Here is an 18,978-nt window from a genome sequence, read left to right on the forward strand (position 1 = left end):
TCTTGGCAGGGCACTTCCCTTTTCCATGAGAGAGACAGAGTGAAACAGAAGAAGGGTTGTGAAAATTAAAGCCAAAGTCAGCCATATAAACATTTTTATTTTGAGAAGAACTAGGCACCCCCAAGAGTACATCAAACAGACAGAAATAAAAGTGACCATATGTAAGTACTTTACATAGACCAACTAGAGAACAGCCAAGTTTTTAAAAGATGAAAAAACTCTGCTTAAAAAAATCCCTGCAAATGAACACACACATCATTTGGCATAATCATCACCAAAATATAATATATGTGAGCAGCTAAACAGAGTGCCTGGAAGAACCCACCTAGAAACACAGATCACCTTTTGGTTTTGGTATAGCATCAGGACTTTGGCATGAATTGCCATCATTCAAGTATAACATTTTTAAAACCAGTGCATGAACTTTGACGTTCCAAAATTAAGTTTATTTAAGCTTCGTTTACTCTGAACCTGTCACTAAGGACTGCATGCTAACAAACTGAAAGATAATATCAGTGCTCCTTTTCATCTTCGCTTGTTGTACATTTCCATTTGTAGTAAAAATCCTCTCTTTTAGGGTTATCAAATATCCCTGCCAAAAAGTGGGGTTTTTTTTCCATATTATGGATTAAATTAATAACATGTATATTGTATTGTAAGGATCTTTGCTGGAATTAATTTAAAGTGATCACAAGCACGCTAACTGCCTGTAAGGGATTCATTGTCAATCTCCTCGACTAGTTTACCATGTAGACCTCAATTATGTCAAATCACCCTATTATTTACTTTAACTGATTAGTGCTTATTTTCATAATTGTAACATATTACTTAGTATTTAGTTTTAAAAATGTGATCCCACTATAGCCTGGTGATCAGAGGGAGAGGTGCTGGATGAGCCACAGAACAATGTTCATAAATCCATCTGATTCTGCGTCCACTTTGGACAATGAATGGTTGTTGTCTGGGTACCATAACAACCTATAGACAAAGTTAAATTATAATTTGTGTTATACACAAAAAATGTATTTAAATTTTATTTTACTGTAGTAGAAACATCCTTTTGGGAACACTATAACTAAGGTCAGGCTTTTTTCTTCATATTTAGTTTTACAATGATGGCCTTGAGACCATTGAGGACTGTTGTGTTGGAGCCCATTTTAACTTTCTACCCTGTTTACCTGACTGGGACATTGAAGGCCTTCAGAGATTTGTAGTACTCAAGGCCTTGCTTATTAGGCACACGCCTGTCATCTTCTCCCAAGGCAAGCAGCACAGGAGCCTTCACCTAAGGAAGGATACACATATTGAACTGAATGTGACGAAAACGTAGGCAAAATCAGAACTAAATATTATAACAGCCAAGTGAGACCGTGAAACAATATGGTACAATATCAAAAACAAAACACACAAACCTGTGTGACATGTTTAATAGGTGACTTGTTTAGCATTTGCTCAAGCATGGCAGGGCTCAGAAGGGTGTTAGTTTTATAATCAAATCCAGCTTCCACCATACACCTGCATACACATATAGATACACACAAATAAGAATGGAACAATGAAAAGCTGATATTGCTCAGGCTGCAAGATTACGATTACTGTCCTTCTCAACTCTATGATAACAACCCCCCCCCCAAAAAAAAATATTGTTCAAAAAGTCAAAACAGAGAAAAAGAAACAGGGAGAAAGCAATTTTCTACCATTACCAGTCAGGAATATCAGTACTGCCAATCATGGATGCCAGGTTGATGACTGGGTTCCGGGCTGCACAGGCCTTATAGAAGTCTGGATATTGACCAATCAGGTGGCATGCCAAGAAACCACCATGGGAGCCCCCAGTAACAACAACCTTCTCTCTGTCAAAACCACCTTGCTTCAAAACACTCTCGACAGCGAACTGGTGCATGCGTGCACACCCACACACACACAGCCACACAAATTAATGTGATCTGTTTCAAAACTGAAACTGTTATGACTTTTCATGCACACTTTTTCATGGCTAAATCTAAGCTACAAATAAATGAATTACAAATAACAAACAAATAAATCACATAGGCCGTATTAAACATGACTTTTGAAGACATCACTAAAATCAATAACATTACATGCCCCCAGTGAGATACCCTAATAATGTTATAAAAATAATTAGTGCAAGCACAGTGTCTCTCACTGTCTTCACCTGAACATCTTTCACATCTTGTGTGCCAACGTTTCCAGGCAAGGAAAGGATGCTGTCCTGACCATAGCCAATAGAGCCTCTGTAGTTGACTGACAAATACAACACAGATGTAATTATTCATACAGTGCATAGGCCAGCATTTTGCAAATGCACAAGGAAACATTACTCAGGCAAGATTTTCACTTGGCTTTATTTACTTAAAAGGCAGCTGAGACTCTCATGGTGGGCCAAACCCCAAACACAAACGTAAGTGATCATAGATCAACAGTCCTGCTCTATAGATGTCAAGAAAAGTAGCGTCTCATAATGGACATGAATGCACTCAAACATTCACACAGCAGAGAGGGTAGACAAAAGACTGGTAAGAAGGAAATGCACAGATTATATATAGAAGTACCAAGTACTAATCAATCACCTAGTCAAACAGCAAATATTCATATGGTTAAAAATATTGATAGTGCGACCACTTTTCACTATACTTTCTCACAAACCCTGAATGCATTCCACATAGTAGGTTTTTTTTCTTCTTCAGAACCAAACCAATATCTTAAGTAAAATAACACATTATCTTTATCTAATGCTACAGTATGGTTATAATACACCAAAGCTGGTGTTTAAGTGGCAGGTATCCTGTTTAAGAATCAGTTTGCTCTGACATGAAATTCTGACCACTGTCCCACTATTTCCAATGCTTTAGCATGTTAGCATTAAAATATGCAAACAAGTTTGCACATAGGTTGTTCAAGTGAGGGGTTTCTGAAACATTGGCCTCTTTTCACAGCTTGTATGATTCTTATGTTGCATTATACATGACACATGAACAACGTTTTAAAATTGTGGTTAGTATCTTAAAACATTGTGTTAGTATAGAAATTCATAAGTCTTTTATATGGCTTTTAATTACAACTTCAGAATTTTTAATTAGGTTTTCCCAATATTTTTTCCTACCTATCTCCTTTACACAAACACAGATACACAAATATGGGCAAACAAATCAGATAGGATTTAATTTCATAAAGGATCTCTGTAAGAGAAAACATGCTTATGCTTGCATTTGTGCTCTCTGTCTCTCTCTCACACACACACACACACACACACACACACACACACACACACACACACACACACACCCTTTAGATAACAGACACCTTTGGATAACATCTTAAAGCTGAACAGAGAGTAACCCAAATTGTCTGTGAAAACCGCCATCAAGTGTGTCCAACAAGAGATAAGGATCCAGGTTTAACTACTTATCTGACACATCCAATCAACTGCTGTCTTAACACCACTGTCAATCCATGGCAGATATACCAACATCATCCAATCAATCTGTGAAGAGTAACTCTACTCTAAGACCCTACCTCAAAGGCCACTCCAAACTCACAGCTTATTCAACACACTTTAGCACAGGTGATAAAAGTTCATAATAGGTCTTAGCTAATCATTGACATGTGGAAAGACAAGCAGAACTAGATGTAAAGAACAGGTCTATCGTGGTACACTACATGTTACTCACCAAGTAAGACACCAAAACCAACACTGCAAAAAACTGCTGGGGACAGGAGCCACTCAGCTACTATTACAGAGTGAGGTCCTCCTGGAAAATAGAGATAAAAAAGCTATTAAAACATTTAATTCTGGAGTTAATTCATTTCTGAATTAGAGAAATTTTGCAGAACAGACCATGTGGGTTCACAATGAGTGGAAGTTTTGTTTTTTCTGTCACATCTTTTGGTTTCAGTAGTATAGCCTCATAGTCCAGTCCAGCTAATACCGGGAAAAGAGAAGGCAGAGTCAAAATTTAGAAGAATGTTTCTAGTTTCTACTGCACGTTCATGAATATACAAAAAGAGAAGGAACAAAGTTTTATTGTAATATCAGTTTGAACAATAGATCAATTTTAGATCATTCTCTACACATGTAAAAATAGTTAACAGATAACTGCTCCTCCATTCTGCACGCTGTATGCCATGTGCACTGTGGACCACACCTTTTGAAATTAATCTAGCTCTTGGTGTCCACTACTTACATTTGTGGATATATCTGCGTTTTTTTTTTCTTATGCATTTAATCTGGTTTGGTAATGTTTTACGTAGTCATGTTTGTTCAAGGACAATGTTTTGTAAATTAGCCTTTTTAAATCTCCCAAGCAGATTTAATAAGTTACATCAAATATAATAAAAAGGTAGACTGCTTTTGAATATTATCTATTACAGTGTACATGAAGATATCAGCATATTAATTTTAATGATTTAAAAGTCCTTTTTGATGCCAGCAAGTAAAAGGGGCCCAAATGTGATTTCTTTTCCACAACATCTTTTTAAATGTGATCCAAATCTGACATTAGTCGGAACAGATCATGCTCCTAAACTGACTCATATGCGCAAAAGGAACAATGCTTCATCTCTCCATCCCTCCATCCATTCATGCTCAGGATTGAACCAAAGGGCTTTGCATTGGGAAGCTATAACACTACCCACTTGTCCATAACACTAATTACCAGGAACATACTGACAACTTGGATTAAGTTAGTATATTTGAGTCTTATTGACACTGAATGCAACACACACACACACACACACACTACTGTTATGCTTTGAACCAGTAAATTAGTGAGTTTTTTTAAAAGAAAATTAGCAGCCTTTATCGTTTTGAGGTAGAGCTGTACAATGTTACACAGGGCTCAAAGTAGTCTTAAATGCATTAATAAGGTTAAATACTATGTTAGATATGAAGGGTTCCGGGAAAAGCTTGTGAATTTAATAAAGCTTGTGAATGTTAAAAGTATGAAAGTACTTTAAAAAGTAGCATTACCAAAGTTCTGAGAAACACACCCAAGACCTTTCCTGGGGGTATGAACGTAACCTTTGAGATATTTTTAAATTCTGCATTGAGCCACTTGTTACCCAATTAAGGCTACACCAAAGGTAAATGTACAAAGCTTTCTGCTGTTAGTTCCAGGTTTTGGTTTCATTGCAGCTGAATCAAATAATCAGCACTGGACAGAGAACCTGTGTTTTAGGCATTTTTCTGTTACTGTGATATCACTCATGAAAAAACATCATTGCTAAGCATCCATAAACTTTCTCTGTGTTTGCTATGCTGGCTCACAGAGGAAACTACCAGACTCTTAAAATATAAAAATAATTTAAAAAAATAGCGTGGTAATTTCCCAGACCTTTCAGTTGTGACAAAACCATCTGCAGTCTTCCGTCTACTTCTATACAAGTATAGGTTTGTCTTCCTATAGCCTGATGTAAATCCAATTCTAATAATCCAAGTAATACAATGATAGGAGCACAATATGGTTTGCATCTCACTTCAAGATGACCATAGGACGTTTACTATACTCAGACAAAATTCATTTTCTCAAATTGTTTTAGTTCACTAAAACCATTGTAGTTCAGTTAAGAGTGCTATTCACAACAGTGAGACAGAATCAAATGGAATCTGCCTATTCTATAGATGCTGTAGCAAATTACAATATTTGGTTCCACAATTGTTTATATATACACTACGTATCCAGTTAGTTATAAGAGACTGCAAACTCACGGTACTGGCTGTTGTCTTCCTCAGGAGGTGGGGTAAAACTGAGAATCTGCCAATCAATTTCAGGCTGTGTCTGAGCTTCCTCTAGGGTAACCCATGACATCTCATCCTCTGAACCACTCACTGGCAAAAAGCCCACCCTCTGTGGAAGGCGAAATTATTCTCAACATGCATTGCAGCTTTTTTCATTTCATGTCCCCCACCCCCCCAAAATACAGCATGCATATTAGAGTACATGTGTCTGAACCCAGAGATTATTTTACTCTGTGGTTTTGCTTTTTGTTTCCTGCTGCCTGACATTGCTGCAATGGACTTCTCAGAAGAGGAAAGGCTTTTACCAGGCTCGGAGGGCAGTTTGGAGATGAACAGCTGACCACCATTAAATCCCTATGAATGGTAAGTAGACACCAGCTTCCCATGTTCGACTCTAAGGAAAGAAAGGTCACCGTTAAATGAGCGCAACAATTAGACCATGGGGTAAAGGTGAAGGAAGAGGTAAAGTGAGGCACGTACTAGACGTAAGAGATGTAACTTGGTCTGTAGAAGTATCAACCACTATAAGATCCTATAAAACAGATACAGACAAACAGACATTTGGAGACAACCATCAGGAATTATGAAAATTGGCTGGTCAATAATTTTATACAAACAAGTAAGTTCGTTTGGGCTATGAGATAAAGTAGCTATTCTGCATTTTAAAAATGTTGCTAATGTTGCTATGATGCCTATCTCCATGACAAAGGTTACAATGGTGAGAGAGGCTCAAGGGCAATGGCTGCTATGAAATACCTTGCGGCTTTTCTGAGCACAGGATACAAGGACTCGCTGGCTGTCAGCTGACCAGCACTGATGAGACAGCACCGTGCTGTAGATCCCAGTAAAGCCATCTGCATGTTTTTCAGGCTGGTCAAAATGGTTTTAAGGATAGCCATCTCAAATTGCACAGATCTGACAAAAACATTAATAGTATATACACACAGAGTACCTTCTTTGGCTCTCTTGACCACGTCAACCACGACCGTTGTCTTCTTTGTATACCAGTCATACTGCAGTCATTTACAAAAGCAAAACAATGAGATATGAACACAAAACATCTCCAATTCCAATTCCCAAAACACATCAACGCACCATGCACAGCTTGTTGCACTGTTGGTGTGGGCCATACACCTCACACTCAAGGTAGACGATACGGCAGAGATCTGGACTGAGGCGAGGAGAACAGACTGCAGCAGAGTCAGATGACAACCGTTCTGAGAGTACAGAAAAGAATTCCCTTTACAATTACATACACAGCACAAGGCACAATACACGGTACAAAAGGTAGAACATTAAAGCAAAGAAGCATGACATACCACATTTCCCACCAGTCAGATCCACGTAAAACAGAGATGACCTGGCATACAAAAATACACAAAGCATTGTAAATGAGTTGGCATCTGCAGTACTGCAATACTGCAGTCAATATGTAAGCTAAAAAAAATGTAGTGCTCACAGGACCTTTTATCCAAATGTAAACATTTCATTTGTTCACACCAACACAGGCATAAACACACCCACACACCTTCTGTTGCGGCAGTATTTCAGTCCCAGTCTGAATGGCTCATGCCACCATCCCACAAATACTACACCTGTGTCATTAGGTGCCCAGAATGCCTGAAGGTGCAAGAATTACAGTGATGATTAGCACAAGTTCACATTGACACATAGGGCACATTCAATACTTCTGTTCAGAGATTAAGTGCTTCAGTGACTCCCTCTTGTACACTTGCACACCTGTCCTGGAGAGATGCTGTCTGGTATACTCTCAAGCACAGACACATTGTTGCCTTCAATGTCCAAAATACAGAGAACAGGTGTGGCCTTAGTGACTAGAGTCTCTCCCCAATCTTCATAGTATACAAACTGGTCACCCTGAGGGAGCAAAGTCACATATTTACATATTACATATTCATGTACTTGGAAGGGCCTAATATTTAACTACATACATTTATAATGATTCAAATAATGCACATTTACCACATGTAGTAAATATATTTGCAAACAAAATTTGTAATTAAATTGTTTTTGCTCTGGGATTCAGATGGATTGGACTACAGTTACAACTCATACTGCAAAATCCTTAATTTGAGTTTTAATAAAATATTCCAAAATTAATCAACAAGCATAACCTTAACTATCCAAAAAGATTCCCCCGGCAAGAAATAAATAAATGAATAAATACCCAAATCAAATAACCACCTGTCAGCAAGTAACAAAAGAAAATCACTTCTAAAATTAGCAATTTTTTTTTTACCTTGACGCTATCCTCTTTCTTCGCTGATTTCATCACCTCATCTTCATCAACAAGCAAAGTGGATTCAGACCCTGACTGTAAGTGGGGAGAAGCAAAGAAAGTGGAGTGAGTGGCGGTTAAGATAGCCATCATTATTTTCTGATGAACACCCCACAAATTAACTAATGCCTTTTATGTGACGCATAGGACCTGGAAGTAGGACTCTGCCTTGGGCCGTTTCTTCTCCGCCACATACAGAAGGTGAGTCTCGGAGTGAGACCAAACCAGGCAGCCAAACTGATCTATCAATTGGGGGGGTGTAGGTTAACATGGTGGTTCTCACGACTTGACATTTTTTATTGTTTGCCCTAATCCTGTAATGTGAGCACTTTCCATCGGTATTTTACAGCACCTACCATCCTCATACACCTTTCCATGCTTCTTCAGTTCTGTCAGGTTGAGGCTTTTTATCTTTCTGTTCCTATGCCAGATCTGAGAAAACCACCATGTGAGAACAAACGTTAGGAGAATATAAAAGGCAATGAAAAACCAGAGTTTGAGATGCAGGGCACAGTGCTGACATGTCAATTAATCTATACAAAAGAAAAGCAACAAAAACTGGCATTCATGTTTACAGGACGGGCCATAAACTCTATACCACAGACACACAAATTTGTATGTATTTGGCAGGCTCCCTTATGCAGACTTATAATTTCAAGAGGTAGGAAAACATGGTGTTATGAGTCTTGCCCAAGTACTCTTATCGGTATAGCATAGCATACCTGACTAGATGAGATTTGGTCCCTAGTCCCTGACTGGTTAGGCAGCATTGTTATGAACTACATCAGCCAGGCATACAACAGGGCTGAATGGACAGTAACATTTCCAGAATGTTCAGACCAAGAATCACTGACATCTTGCTGCTAGCTCACCTCCAGAAACTGCTTCTCCTCTCCCTTGATAGAGCATTCCCTCATCACAGCCTTCATTTCTCCAGAGGGAGAGTCCTGGCTGAGCAACCTGCACACAATCAGGGATCAGAGCAAATGCGTGGTCAAATTATACTGTGGTTGGAGCATTTAAAAAATTGAATTCTTTTTAACATGTTTATAAGCAAATCCAGTGATCTTCCCAAATATCTTAGAAAGTGTACTTTTTATTGAGTTTGTCATGTGCACAGTCAGTTAGGATTAACAATAATAAAAAAATATCCTATCTGGCAAATTATTATGTGAGTACCACATTTCCAAGATTTCATAAATTACATAATTTTAATTGTTTCACTATTTTACATTTGCATGAGTATTACTGCATCATTAGTCAATAAAACACAGTTTTAGAAGTCTGCAGACTCATCTGTGAATTTTCATCCTATCAGTGATGGTTAAAATGACTTTTCTAAACAGCCTTCTATACAGCAATTTTTCATTTTCTAGCCTTAGAGTTGACAAATTCTCAGTTTGACTAATTTTCATAAGACCTTGATTCAAGTACATTAAGACTGGATGTAGGATGCGTTGAAAAGATGAAAAATGCAGTCTTTTAAAGACAGACAGTAAGCTTGTGGGAAGCTAATTAAAAAAAACCTACTCTCCCTTGATTTCTGTGCAGTTTCCAGAGGGCCCAGAGTAGACTATCGATTTGTTGTCATGAAATACGATGTACTGCCGGCAGAATTTAACGATTTCATTCCTCTCCAGATCCTGCTGAGTCCACTCTGAAAAGAAAAAAAAAAAAAAGATGGCTAAATAGTAAAACAGTATACAGTATATAACAGTAACACTGGCCTACCAACAATCACTAACCATTTAGAAATACCTTGTAGGCACAGTTTGGAAGTGGGTTATAGCCCATCTATAACACAAATGCATAATTTTTGTTGCCATCACAAGATTTCTGCTGGATTGATACTATTAGATTGGAGAGCACTCTCAATTCAGCAGTGACATTGACGTGTGTAAAAATTCCAGCAACACTGCTTTACCACTACCTACCACATTACCACTACCAGTATCACAGCTAAGTTGAGAATGGTCCACCACTCAAATATACTGTCAGCAAGGCTTCTGTGCTCAGAAACTTACTGTTGAGTGAGGTATATGGTGGATGACAAATTGTGCATTTATTAGACAGTACAATCTCTTAATGTACACCTTTAAAGTGTACTGCACTTATAATGGCCAAAATAAAAGCCACTACACTGTCACACCGCACAAATCATTCTGAAAATACAACCTGTTGAGATGTTGCTGTAACTTCCACCATATTGAGAAGTTATCACTGGCCCTACGTCAGCGCGGCTGAGGGATGGGTACTGACTCTGTTCCCGATAAATCTTAGCAATGTAGTCCGGACTGGTAATCACCTTGTGAGACACATGGTAAAGCTCACACGGAAATTCTGTGACACAATTCGCCGGGCAGAACATATCATGGTAAATAATCCCGCGAAACATGCTGTGTCCAATTTACAGATCAACTAGCTAGCAGGCTAGCTAACAAGTAACGTTAGCTAGCTAAAATTTAGCCATCCAGGCAATTAGTTTAAGTACCTAATTGCAACGCTGAACTATAATACCAGCAACTAAAATGTGCTGAACAAACAAACAAGAAAAAAAAAAAAAAGAATGATTCAGCGAATTTTACCATAGCTAGCCTTAGGTTAGCTGTCTTAGCATAAGGGCGATAACGCTACAATGGACAATACGTTAATTATAGGCATCTGAGGAGGTAGCTAGAAATTAAAATAAAATAACATTAATCCAGGTAGCGAGCTACCGTTACCGTTAGATTAGCGTTATGTAGTTAGTATCTCGGAAACGTGATTTAAGATAGCGATAGCTAAACTAGCTAACGCTAGGTTACCTACGTGATTGTTATGCCGTCTTAAATACAACACCAACTTAGGTTAAAGATAAATTAATGTAGGCCGGTTAATTTAACGCGACAAATAACCTAAAAGTGCATGTTGGGTTTATCACAATAACCAGTCAAACCAGACGTTTTCACTGTTTACCTTAAAATCCATGTCGCCTGCAAAGACTCGGCTCTGATCCAACCAAACTCTTCGTTTCGAACTTGTCAGTTTTCTTTTAGCTTTGTAGCTAATTAAGTGTTTAGCTAGCTGACGATCTCAGCGTAATGTTAGTGTTTAACAAAAGTAACCAAGCTAGTTAGGTTTTGTGCTTGTTTTCTGTCACTTAAGACGGTAAGTTTGATAAGGTTTGCTAACCTTGCTAATGCAAGATAGGTTAACTAACCCAACACTAGGTCAGCTAACTTAGGCTAAAGGGAAGTTTTCTTTCCCGAGAGCAAAAGCTCGGCAGGAATGCTCTGTGAGGTTCGTAAGTGTAGCACACGCTAAATGTATTTAGAGAAGTTAAAAAGTCTTTACGACGATGGAGATGTATTGCAAATTCTTATGTAACCTTAGCTAGCTAGCTTACAGCTGAATTCTGTTTTATTTGCCGTTTAATTTTCATTCAGCACTGCCACGCATGCGCTTGCCTACTCCCTTTGAGGAAGTGGCGGCGTATTTTGTTTACGTATGAACATTTAGTAATTAAGATAGCTAGCTAGCTCATTTTAAATAGGATGCGTCTAGACATTTTCGGGAACGTAATTGCAAGATTTGACTATTTGATAAAGCGGTCTATTCTAGTCTTAGGATGCTACAAATTAACAAAAAACCTTAATCTTAAAGTTTGACTGTCTGCATACTCTATTTCTCAGAGCTTCGTATCTGTGGTGATTCAAGTGCATTTCTGACATTTTCCACACTGAGATGTGTTTCCCTTTGTTCGGGTTCCTTCTCGTGGGGTTGTCATCAGCATTCATCCCAGATGTTCTCCATGCTTAGGCACCCATAGGTCAACACCCATTTCTTTCTTTTTTTCTGTATAGTCAAAAAATAACACAAACTTGTTTTTCAAATTCTTATTTATTCTTTTTTCCTGATTGAAATGTATTGTAGGATCATTATTTCATTCATCACATAACATGACATGATGCACCAAGCCAACTACAACTGTTTACAGGTATACATTGAAACATACACAAGGTTTACAATGGTTTACATGAATAATAGCTCATTGCACTTACAACAGTGAATGTAACATTTTATGTCAATCCATTTAAAGTTCTCAGCTATTTTCTGTTGCTGTTTTATATTTAAATTTATACTTCTCCTTTCAAACATCCCCTGCTGCAACCCACAAGTTACATGGAAGGCAGGGTCTCTTCTTCATAAAGGATTTTTTTTCTCATTATACAAACACAACATGTATAGAAACTTTACACAGACCAATAATGTTTCCAAATACAACTTGTTCTTTTTTTCTCCAAACAGCCCAGATGATCCAACCACATACACAATGCTGTTTTTAATGTTTTCTCGGTTGTTGTTGTTGATGCTTTGAACTTTTAAACTTTATACACAAAAGCACAATTTTGGCAGGTTTTTCAAGCACACCATTTGCTTGTTCCATGTATAGGTTGGTTGTGCACATACGAGATTTCCATGTCATACAGGTCTGGTATTTATAGTGAGAATGGCTGCCAGTGGGTCTGAGGAGAAAAGGAGTGGGGATCTGTGGACTGCTGCTAGAGGCTCATGCACTTGTTACTTCATTTTACTTTTAAACAAAAGATGATATTTTCCCTGATGCCTGATTGACAGGATTTGTTGCTTTACACTTTACTCTTCTCCTCTATTTTTATTTCTTGCCTCTTCTTGCCACTCTTGCCTCATTTCTGGAACATTTAGTCCATTTCAGATGGCCTGGTTTAAGCCTACTGCTGGACTAGATAAGAGATTTAAATAAACCTTCTTCACTTAACTCTCCTCCTAGTATAAGATTAGGCTCAAACAAAGCCCAGTAAACTAGCCCTTCTCCTGTCATCCTGTTTCTGTGTGCTAGCAGCCAGCCAGAGCAACAAATGTTCAGGGTGACACAGCACATTAGTGATAGTACAATTTTTTTTGGTCGGTGTAAAACCATAAGACGAGGGATGATATGCTTTTCCCTGTCACACATTACCGCCAAAAGCCCTGGTAATCCAGTTAGGCTCAGGGCAAAAACAACATGGCTTTCTTAGTATTGTAAATAAGCCCTTACAACTATGCATATTAAGTCCCCTTGATACCATGTCACCATGATACATTGACTGTGCTTTCCTGAGGTGAACAAAATCAAACTTAAACACAAAAACTAATTGTATTTGATGAAGAATACACTCATTTCTGCCATTGTTTCTAATAATGATATATAGATATATATGTATGTGTGTGTTAGGTATAATTACTTTTGTAGATTTTATGCTTGAAAACAAATCATATATTCATAACTAACATAATAAATATATTGATTAAGGGATCATGTAATGTCCTTGCCAACCTAAATTTGCAAGCACTCAAATTACATGGTAGTATTTTGTCCGCACATAATAACATAGCATTTCACCCAAACACATTCTGTTGTGGCAGGCCTATAAAGCACAGTGGCAAAAATGGAATAAAATAGGAAAAATTGAATGGTCCCATTAGATGAAATTTTCATCTGATTTATTCTACTGTATTCCTATCTTCTACATCCATGTATCCTCTACAATTGTGTTTAATATTGCACAAAATCTCCCACAGCCAGTAATAAATGTAAATATTTTGAACTTATTAAAATGCTTTTGAACCCAGATATGAACAACACCTTACTCACAAAATGTATTATATCTCTTACAGAAAAGATTTAGATTTTTTACATATTATTTTTTTGAGTTCAGAATATATACTTCCTTAGTCATTCTTTGTCATTTGTATAATCATGTTTCAAAGCAATTTCTATATAATAACAAGTGCATCAACAGGCAGCTAAGCAACAGGTGAGCTGATCACATTGATTTATGGAAAGTGAGTGTAGGTTTCCCAGCTACCCACAATCCTGTGGGTGAGGTGAGAAGGAAGTGATAGAAATGTATGACTACTCGAGGATGACCATGTGGCTGCTCCTTGAAAGTTGCATGAAGGGGGACTCAAACATGCCACAAAAAGTTCAATTAAACTCTTTACAATACAATTACTTATTTACAAACAAGTCAATCCCGTATTTAAGTTCTTATTTTTGTTGGAACTACTGTCTATTTTTTCATCTGGTGTGACTAGTGTGATGTATTGAATGGTGACTTGTCTCTCCAAACATTTTTCCCCGAATAAGAATCATTGCATAGAACGTTTGAAATGTAAAGTTGCCCATCAAAACCACTTCTTTGTTTACTAATCTGAGTTTTTTGTTTCTTTTTGTTTTTCAGTGATCATAAACCCAAAGGCATACATACATCCAAAATTATTCACTCATTCACATGTAACAATATCGAGGTGATTATCGAAGAAAAATCTTTTTTTTCAGGAACATGCTCTTTTATACCAGCTTAAGTAGCTACATCGCAATCATACCGCTAAACCTAAAGGTCCATCACTAACCTGTCAGCAACAAAAGTACAGAAACTGATCAAACTGTTGGAAGACCTGACCTAAGAGGCTTTTGTTTCTACTAGGAATTGTGTACATTACATGCAAATTCTCAGTACTGTATGGGCTAAACCTCATTGCCAGGAAATCACCCAATTGTCACGGTGTAATGTGATTGGTTAGACTGGAATATTGACACCAATTGTGGTCCTAGATGTGCCAAAGACACTTATCCATACCTCAGTCCCTAGAAACCTTTTCATACTTTTATTCTGTCTATTCCACTGGAATTATATAAAATAAACTAAAAATAAAAATCGTGTGTAAAGATATATATATTTTTATTATTAAAGACTATTGCTTTGCTATGAACTTGTTTGGGTTTTTTGCCCATTTAAGGAGTGGGCAACATTTTTAAGAGTCAATGAACAGCAAGTTTGGGAATTCTAGAAACATTTCAGTTTTATAGACAGATGCATCGCTCTCCTGACCACTAGTATATTAATACCGAACGATTGTGCTCTTGTCCAACTGTCTGACACTATTGCTTTTTTTCTACATCTAAACCAATACAAAAATGAAATAAAATGAATGAAAAACTGTAATTAAGTAATAGTAATTGAACAATTACAGCAGACTAATGGTGACTAAATACTAAAATAAATTATAAAATAAAACACCATCTCCCAAAATAAATAAATAAAAATTATAAATGAACTTTCTAGCATCTATTTTGGCTTATTATCATTATATACAAACAGTGTCTAGTGTGAAAACAATAATTTAATCTCATGGTCTAAAAAAAAAAACTAAACTAAATCCCTGAAAAACAAAATCAGTGGCAATGTTTAAGGCGACATCTAATGAACAAAAATAAATTAGGCAACAAAATAAAACGCCAGACTGCACAAAATCATAACCAGAAACACAAACGTCCCCAACATTGTAGAACGGTTGTGACAGTCCCAACCCCACTCGGGATGGTTTTTTAATGGCTTTGTAATGGCTAACTGACAAACAAGACCTGACTGTTCAAAGCCTTTCTATCTATCTCAAACAATACCATTTCAGTCCTCTTGTCCGGTGTTTCTCTTGTATATATATATGTTATTTCTTCATCTATGTGTTCCTTTCATTTTAGCATTCTCCTGAATCCCCCGTGTCTTATGGCCACTCACCTCAAATTGGCGAACAGTGTAAGGTCTTGGATATAAAGTTACATGCATTCTGAATCCACTGTACACTCCTCAAACACATCGCAAGAGAATAGAGGAACAACAGTCTGCATTCAGAGAAGAAAAAAAAAAAGTATTTTTTCCATTCTGGAATGTAGAGACTGAGTGTACGATGGAAATATTTTTGTTGTCGTTGTCGTCATTTTCACTTTGCCTTTTCCTTGTTTTTTCTGTTTTCTTCTTTCCAAAAGGCTGTCTCATCAGATAAAAAAGGAGGTCATTTACAGGACTGGAAAAACCTATGAAGTTTTGACTGATTTATTTTCATAGAATCTCCTATCATCCCTGAGATGAGAGGGGAGCAAAGTTTGTTGCCTAAGTAGATACAGGAACATGGAATCACAACTCCCAGCAAACAAAGCACTGTTACAATGGAGCCATGAACATGTGTTCACGTGTGCTCGGAATTTCTGAAGCAATGTGTATACTCCCTTGCTGTTCTTACATAAATCATTTCTTTTGACGAAAAGCACTCATGCAATGACATTTGCCATAGCAACGTATAAGGTCTCCTTCTGTTATGAAGCTATGTGAGACCAACATTTTAGAGTTGCTCATTCACTCAGCTGTTGCAGGACATGTGGAGATCTTTGCCTTCTATCATCTTTTTCACACTGCCCTCTGGAGGCCTGAGAGAAAAGCTCACAGGCTGCAATGGCTGCAGTAGGGGATCTTGATACTTGTATCTTTGGTCATGTTTGCTTGCCAGAACAGGGATGACTGAGTGAATCCAACCTCTGAGCGACCTGCATAAAATACACAGAAAAATCCTGTAGGGAGAAATTTGTTAGGCTTAGCTTTTACATAATAATATGTTAATTTATTTAATAGCTGCTCTACCATTTTTCCACATCATACTCATTATCACAATAAGGCCAAAATATGTGCTGCAGTTTTCATAAATTCATAAACATTTTGAGCACATATCAGAAAGAATGTAATGACGTTTAAGTTGGAAAAATCATGCTATATACCTTTAAGTCAGATTCCAAGAATTGTTTATTGTCTTTTTACACCACTAGGTGGCAAAAGACACAAATATATAAATAGTTCCCTCACAAGATAACTGACAACAGCTGTGAGTTATGTAATCCAGTCCAACATCACATGCTATGCAGTGAAATCAGAAATGATCTATTCGTAGTACTCTGTCCACTACAAAACATGAATGAGAGAATAACTCCCTCAGTAATTGTTACACCCAATTATCCTCTTTCCAATGGGAAGCCACTGTAATTGAAATGTTGGCTTTCATCATGTGGCATCCTTTCTCTTATGACAGCATGGAGTCTTCCAGCTCAGAAAAGTGATAAATATTTCAGGTTGATCAGCTTGACTCAAATATGCTAAAAGCAATTGGATATTTCACACCCATTGCCTGGTTACAGTCATTCACTAAAGAATAATGGATTATGAATCATTGTGATGTTTTTGTCATACTATAAATACTGGTGTGCTCTTAAAGAATCCATGTTTGCACTGGAGTTTGGAATTTATCTCATTGTCTGTGACAGCTTTTGAGATTGCCTGTTTGAATGTAACTTTGTGTGTGTGTGTTTGTATGAGTGTCTGCATGTGTGTGTGTGGGTATATAAGCTTGTCTCTACAGCATAAGTCTTCAGTCCTAATTGTCTCCAATTTTTGCTAGCTGATCAAGCTCGAGAAACACAACCTAACTAAACTGCTGCTGTCAGTTTGCTATGCCATTTTGGCTTATGCTATTAACACATTACTCTACTTATTAGGATTATGCTTTTCATTCAGGTAAAAATAGCAGCACTGAACATTTTGTACAACACAGCAGATTGACTTCAATTGCACAGATAAGTGTCTTTTTCTGGCATCTGTAGTACAAACTGAGGCAGCTGTTATTAGTGGGTTATGAAAAGTGAGGCTGGGGTCTCATGGGGAATATGGAATACAACACCACTGAAGTCCTGTGATCAACCAGTCACTTGAGCACTGCGTCTCCACTGTTTCCGAGCCGACGGAGTGGCTGGCTGCGCTAAAACGGCACTGGCTGTGAGAGTGGCGGTTTCATAATGTTACTGCTCCATTGATTCTGTCCAGTACATTACTGACTGTCAAGAGTGTGTGTGTGTGCATGAGAGAAAGAAAGAAACATTGGAAGCCCCTGAAAAGCTAGTGTTAACCTTACTGATGTGATGCATCTAAATATAAGCACACATTGAAAACATAACATAGTGTTTCATTCGTCTAGTCATAATTTTTTGAATTATTTCTTTGGAGCAGTGTGCCTGATTCAAGCCAGTCATACTTTCTATTCTCTCTCTACTCTTTCAATGTGCACTGTGACACAATGATTCCTAAAGGCAGCCTACTTTTAGAACCTTTTAGCTTGGCCTGTTTTGTTGATTTAGGCTTGCATTACCCTGGTTGGGAGCCACCCAGGGTAATGCACCCCCCCCATAGTTAATGTTGTTGTTTGAATTGTGTTTGGCAGAGCTAATGATGACATTGGAGTATAAATGTGGGAGTGCAAAAGATACTATTGAAAATGTCACAATAACCAGAGGTGTTGACAATGGTCAGTGGTATGTCCATATGCGCAAACGTGTAAACGTTTGGTTTGGATGTTATGGAAATACCAGACTAGAGCTATGAAACATGGTAAAAGCCACGGAGCTTCAGGAAAGTTTGTACCATCCGACTTCGCGGTTCCCTTTGACTGTAGTCTATGGTTAGACTTAGACTCCCTGGGCTTGCTCTGCTGTATCACTATCAGGTAATTATAATGACAGCAGTCCGATTAAAATAACACTCTACCTATGAACATTCAGTGACCTTTGACCTACCACCTATCTATGAACTATCTGACTGCTGTCAGGACTGAATGTTCTGTGTTACATTAGTCCTAGCTAGCAGGGGAGCACGTTACATGCTTCCAGTCACAATAGCTAATGTTCTGTATGTTTTCCCTTGCTACTTTCAGGGTAGCACAGGGGTGTTCCAGCATGATCTACCATTTTGAGAAAGTGTCACAAATACAACAAGAAACTATTTGAAAATGCTTCTAATTTAAATGTATATTCATTGTAAGCATGTTGTACTTTTAAATCCTGCTATTGTAATAATTGTCATTGATTTGTGATCACTGCTTACTGTCTGGCCTGCCAGAGGAAAGCAGTGTAGTCCCTCTGTGTTCGTATGCCTAGGCCTAGGCTGAACAGAGTCCTGTGATTCCAGTCCTGGTTGGCTGAAAGCAGAGAAGACATGGAAATTCAGTTTCATGGTAATTTACAAGAAGCCAATTCAGTTAGATT

At 37.7% G+C, this 18,978-nt stretch overlaps 2 protein-coding genes and 1 long non-coding RNA gene across 11 annotated transcripts in view; 1 reads left to right on the forward strand and 2 right to left on the reverse strand.

The window, feature by feature from the left end:
• Positions 1-77: 77 nt before the first annotated feature.
• Positions 78-11,502, reverse strand: LOC113578880 (acylamino-acid-releasing enzyme). 4 transcript variants are annotated; one of them, XM_027012393.3, is made up of 23 exons: positions 11,013-11,502; positions 10,233-10,362; positions 9,588-9,714; positions 8,930-9,017; positions 8,414-8,489; positions 8,208-8,299; positions 8,019-8,093; positions 7,499-7,636; positions 7,287-7,378; positions 7,078-7,118; positions 6,854-6,975; positions 6,711-6,771; positions 6,515-6,612; positions 6,239-6,290; positions 6,064-6,152; positions 5,729-5,867; positions 3,860-3,943; positions 3,693-3,773; positions 2,177-2,265; positions 1,704-1,894; positions 1,413-1,515; positions 1,179-1,285; positions 78-978 (listed from the first exon to the last, which is right to left on the reverse strand). In XM_027012393.3, exons 1-23 carry the CDS (start codon positions 11,022-11,024, stop codon positions 873-875), a joined length of 2,193 nt encoding a protein of 730 aa, XP_026868194.2. In that variant the 5' UTR covers positions 11,025-11,502; the 3' UTR covers positions 78-872. The 4 variants fall into 4 exon arrangements, with proteins under 4 accessions (XP_026868194.2, XP_026868195.2, XP_026868193.3 ...); XM_027012394.3 differs by lacking the exon at positions 10,233-10,362; XM_027012392.3 differs by lacking the exon at positions 11,013-11,502 and having other exon boundaries at positions 10,233-10,997.
• On the forward strand, positions 10,306-14,933 carry LOC145652655 (uncharacterized). Its single transcript, XR_014118910.1, has 3 exons — positions 10,306-10,431; positions 11,729-11,865; positions 11,970-14,933. It is a non-coding gene; the product is annotated as an uncharacterized LOC145652655 (long non-coding RNA).
• A 1,367-nt stretch (positions 14,934-16,300) lies between these two features.
• The window catches only part of bsna (bassoon presynaptic cytomatrix protein a), a 94,876-nt gene continuing 92,198 nt past the window's right edge, over positions 16,301-18,978 (reverse strand). For 5 of the 6 annotated variants that reach the window (XM_027012390.3, XM_027012388.3, XM_027012391.3 and 2 more), the window contains 2 exons: positions 18,818-18,911; positions 16,329-16,464 (listed from right to left, as the gene is read on the reverse strand). The gene's annotated coding sequence lies outside the window, so the exon portion shown is untranslated. Of the gene's footprint in view, positions 16,465-18,817; positions 18,912-18,978 lie in introns of all 6 variants that reach the window. The other variant, XM_027012387.3, reaches the window with a different exon arrangement.

Source organism: Electrophorus electricus, chromosome 20, assembly GCF_041902795.1.
Source record: "Electrophorus electricus isolate QZ-2024a chromosome 20, ASM4190279v1, whole genome shotgun sequence".
NCBI lineage: Eukaryota > Metazoa > Chordata > Actinopteri > Gymnotiformes > Gymnotidae > Electrophorus > Electrophorus electricus.

What these genes read in the sequence shown, in the direction of transcription:
- LOC113578880 (XM_027012392.3), bottom strand. Translation starts at nt 10,452, where the DNA reads ATGTTTCGCGGGATTATTTACCATGATATGTTCTGCCCGGCGAATTGT. An exon ending in AGGCAGAGTCCTACTTCCAG is followed by an intron (nt 8,094 to 8,207) that starts GTCCTATGCGTC and finishes CCCCACTTACAG; the next exon opens with TCAGGGTCTGAATCCACTTT. An exon ending in AAGATGTGAAAGATGTTCAG is followed by an intron (nt 1,895 to 2,176) that starts GTGAAGACAGTG and finishes CGCATGCACCAG; the next exon opens with TTCGCTGTCGAGAGTGTTTT.